The sequence below is a fragment of the Capsicum annuum genome, chromosome 10 (assembly GCF_002878395.1).
Source record: "Capsicum annuum cultivar UCD-10X-F1 chromosome 10, UCD10Xv1.1, whole genome shotgun sequence".
Classification (NCBI taxonomy): domain Eukaryota; kingdom Viridiplantae; phylum Streptophyta; class Magnoliopsida; order Solanales; family Solanaceae; genus Capsicum; species Capsicum annuum.
In genome coordinates this window covers 177,743,532-177,746,483 of record NC_061120.1, presented here as the reverse complement: position 1 = coordinate 177,746,483, position 2,952 = coordinate 177,743,532, and the positions used below count along the sequence as shown (strand labels likewise).

The following is a 2,952-nucleotide window of genomic DNA, read 5'->3' as shown; positions in this document are numbered from 1 at the left end:
TTGTGATTCATAATACTTTTTCTTCTATTCCAATTTAAGTGACACTAATATGATTTTGAGAGTCAATCAAATATTTTATATTTTTTACATTTTTTTAGTTGTTAATTATGTGATTTATAATGTTTTCAACATAATTTTTCAATAAGACATGAATACTCTCTTCGTCACAATTTACATGACACAAATAAAATTTCGACAGTCAATTAATTCATATATATATATATATATATATATATACGGTTACAGAAAAAGAGATGTTGACAGTGGTGTATGCATTCAACAAGTTTAGATCTTACTTAGTTGGCACTAAGGTCATTGTTCATACTGACTATGCTGCTATTAAGTATCTTGTGAACAAGAAGGATGCAAAACCTCGACTGATTAGGTGGATTCTGCTACTACAAGAATTTGATCTTGAGGTTCGAGATCGGAAGAGAGCTGAAAATCAAGTTGCTGACCACTTGTCACGGCTGGAAAGTCAAAACCATATTATTGATGACTCTCTTAGCATTAAGGAAGAATTTCCTGATGAAAAGTTGTTGTCTTTAGATGTATTTAAGTTCCCATAGTATGCTGCTATTGTGAATTTGATAGTTTGTGAGGTGTACCCTCCTGATGCCACCACATAATAAAGGAAGAAATTACTCCATGATTCTCATGCCTATATTTGGGACGAACCATATCTTTTCAAGCAAGGTCCAGATGGAGTTATTCGCATGTGTATTCCAGAGGCTAAATTTATAAAGGTGCTACAAGATTATCACTCATCTCCTTATGGTGGACATCATGGGGGTAAGAGGACTGCTTGAAAAGTACTGCAATCAGGTTGTTTCTGGCCTACGTTGTTTAGAGATGCAATTGCTTTTGTGAAAAATTATGATCAATGTCAAAGGTTAGGCACTATATCTAGGCGTCATGAGATGATGCTTAACAATATTTTAGAAGTCAAAGTCTTTGATATTTGGGGGATTGATTTCATGGGCCCATTTCCACCTTTGAAAGGCAATTTGTACATTCTTGTAGTGGTTGACTACATCTCTAAATGGGTGGAAGTTGTGGCTAGTCTGACTAATGATGCAAGAGTGGTGATAAAATTTATGAAAAAGAACATATTTTCCAGATTTGGTACACCAAGAGCAATAATTAGTGATGGAAGTATGCACTTTATTAACACTTGGTTTAAAAATCTTCTTGCTAAATATGGTGCCAGGCACAAGGTTGCTAAAAATCTTCTTGCTAAATATGGTGTCAGGCACAAGGTTTCTACTGTGTTCCATCTCCAAACTAATGGACAAGTTGAAGTGTCCAATCGAGAGATTAAGTAGATACTACATAAGACTGTGAATGGGCAGATAAAAGATTGGGTTGAGAAGTTAGATGATGCACTTTGGGACTACAGAACAGCTAACAAGATGCCCATTAGGACATCTCCATATCGTTTGGTTTACGGTAAAGCATGCCATCTGCCTGTGGAGCTGAACATCAAGCATATTGGGCTGTGAAAAAGTTAAATTTTGAGATGAACGCCGCAGGGGAGAAACGATTATTGCAACTGAATGATCTTGATGAGTTTAGGCTTCATGCTTACGAGAATGCCAAACTATAGAAGGAGAAGACCAAAAGGTGGCATGATAAACAAATTCAAGAGATAGTATTTAAACCTGGACAACTTGTTTTGTTGTTCAATTCAAGGCTTAAGTTGTTCCCATATATATATATATATATATATATATATATATATATATATAGCGTAAAGCATTATTGGGTGGATTATCCAGATAAGCACAGGAGTCCATCATCTTTGCTTGTGAGTAGAACAGAGCTGAGTCGTGCCACGACGTAAAATAAGGCACTGTGCGGGAGGCAACCCACAAATGTAATGTAATGTAATAGGTACTTTAATTTTTTGTAGGAAAGAAAAAATAAAAATATAAAAAGATGAGTCGTTCCATGACCAAAAATAAGGTGCTTGGTGGGAGGCAACCCACTTTTACTTACATGATTTTGTTGTTTTTGATTGATGTGCAGAAATGAAGAACTTGGTGGGAAAAGAGAAGATGAGAAGATGATGAACATGGGCCTTTAAGTAAGTAAATAGGTGATATATGGTGAGAAAAAGGTAAAGGGTAAGAAAAGATGCACTAAAGTATGGGAAATTTAGCCTTAGAAAAGTTTTTGGATGCAAATTCCAGTGGACCGATGCTATCTTGATGCGTCACGTCGATGTGCATTATTTCCACGCTTGGAAAAATTTTCTAAGGCTATTTCCAGTGAACTGACGTGATCTTGACACGTCACGTCAGACCTTCAATGCGTTACTCGACGCGTCGCGTCAATGCTCATTAGGTAACACTTCGATAAATTTTTTGGGACAACATCCAGTAAAACGACGCGAACTCAACACATCGTGTTGCTTATCCATCGCGATATCTGATGCATCACGTCGATTCTTCATTTTTGGGCCACCTCTACAAATATCATACTTCACCCATTCCACTCCTCCTTACCTAACCCTAGCTGCACCGCCTCCTTTTTCCTAAAACCCTAAATTTGCTCCCATTAGAGTGTAGTCATTTTTTGTCAAAATTCCTTCAACTTCATCATACTTCTTTTCAACCAAGACCAGGTAAGTTTTGATTTTATTTTGTTAAGTTTATGAACCTATGTGCTTTACTATTGTTATAAGTTTATGTGATCTGAAATTTTGATTGAATTAAAGTAACATATCCAAGGGTTGTGTTTAACTTATTTGAACTTTCATTGAATATTATTTATCAATATTGTGTGACAACATTAGGAGGTGATGATGACATGTTGTTGTTGTTGGTTTGATATTTCTCACGTGGGAAGCAAGTATATTATGAAATGGGATTCATGATTTAATTGATTTGGTTACTCTGAGGGTTTGAGATCTAAATTGATTGACAATTGAGTGTTTTTTGTACTATGTGT

General features: G+C 35.8%; 1 protein-coding gene across 1 annotated transcript; it reads left to right on the top strand.

Annotated features, from left to right (window-relative positions):
• Window positions 1-1,157: 1,157 nt before the first annotated feature.
• LOC124887839 lies at window positions 1,158-2,086 on the top strand. Its single transcript, XM_047397755.1, has 3 exons — window positions 1,158-1,259; window positions 1,353-1,498; window positions 2,029-2,086. The coding sequence occupies exons 1-3, from the start codon at window positions 1,158-1,160 to the stop codon at window positions 2,084-2,086; spliced, it is 306 nt and encodes a 101-aa protein (XP_047253711.1).
• Window positions 2,087-2,952: the final 866 nt, after the last annotated feature.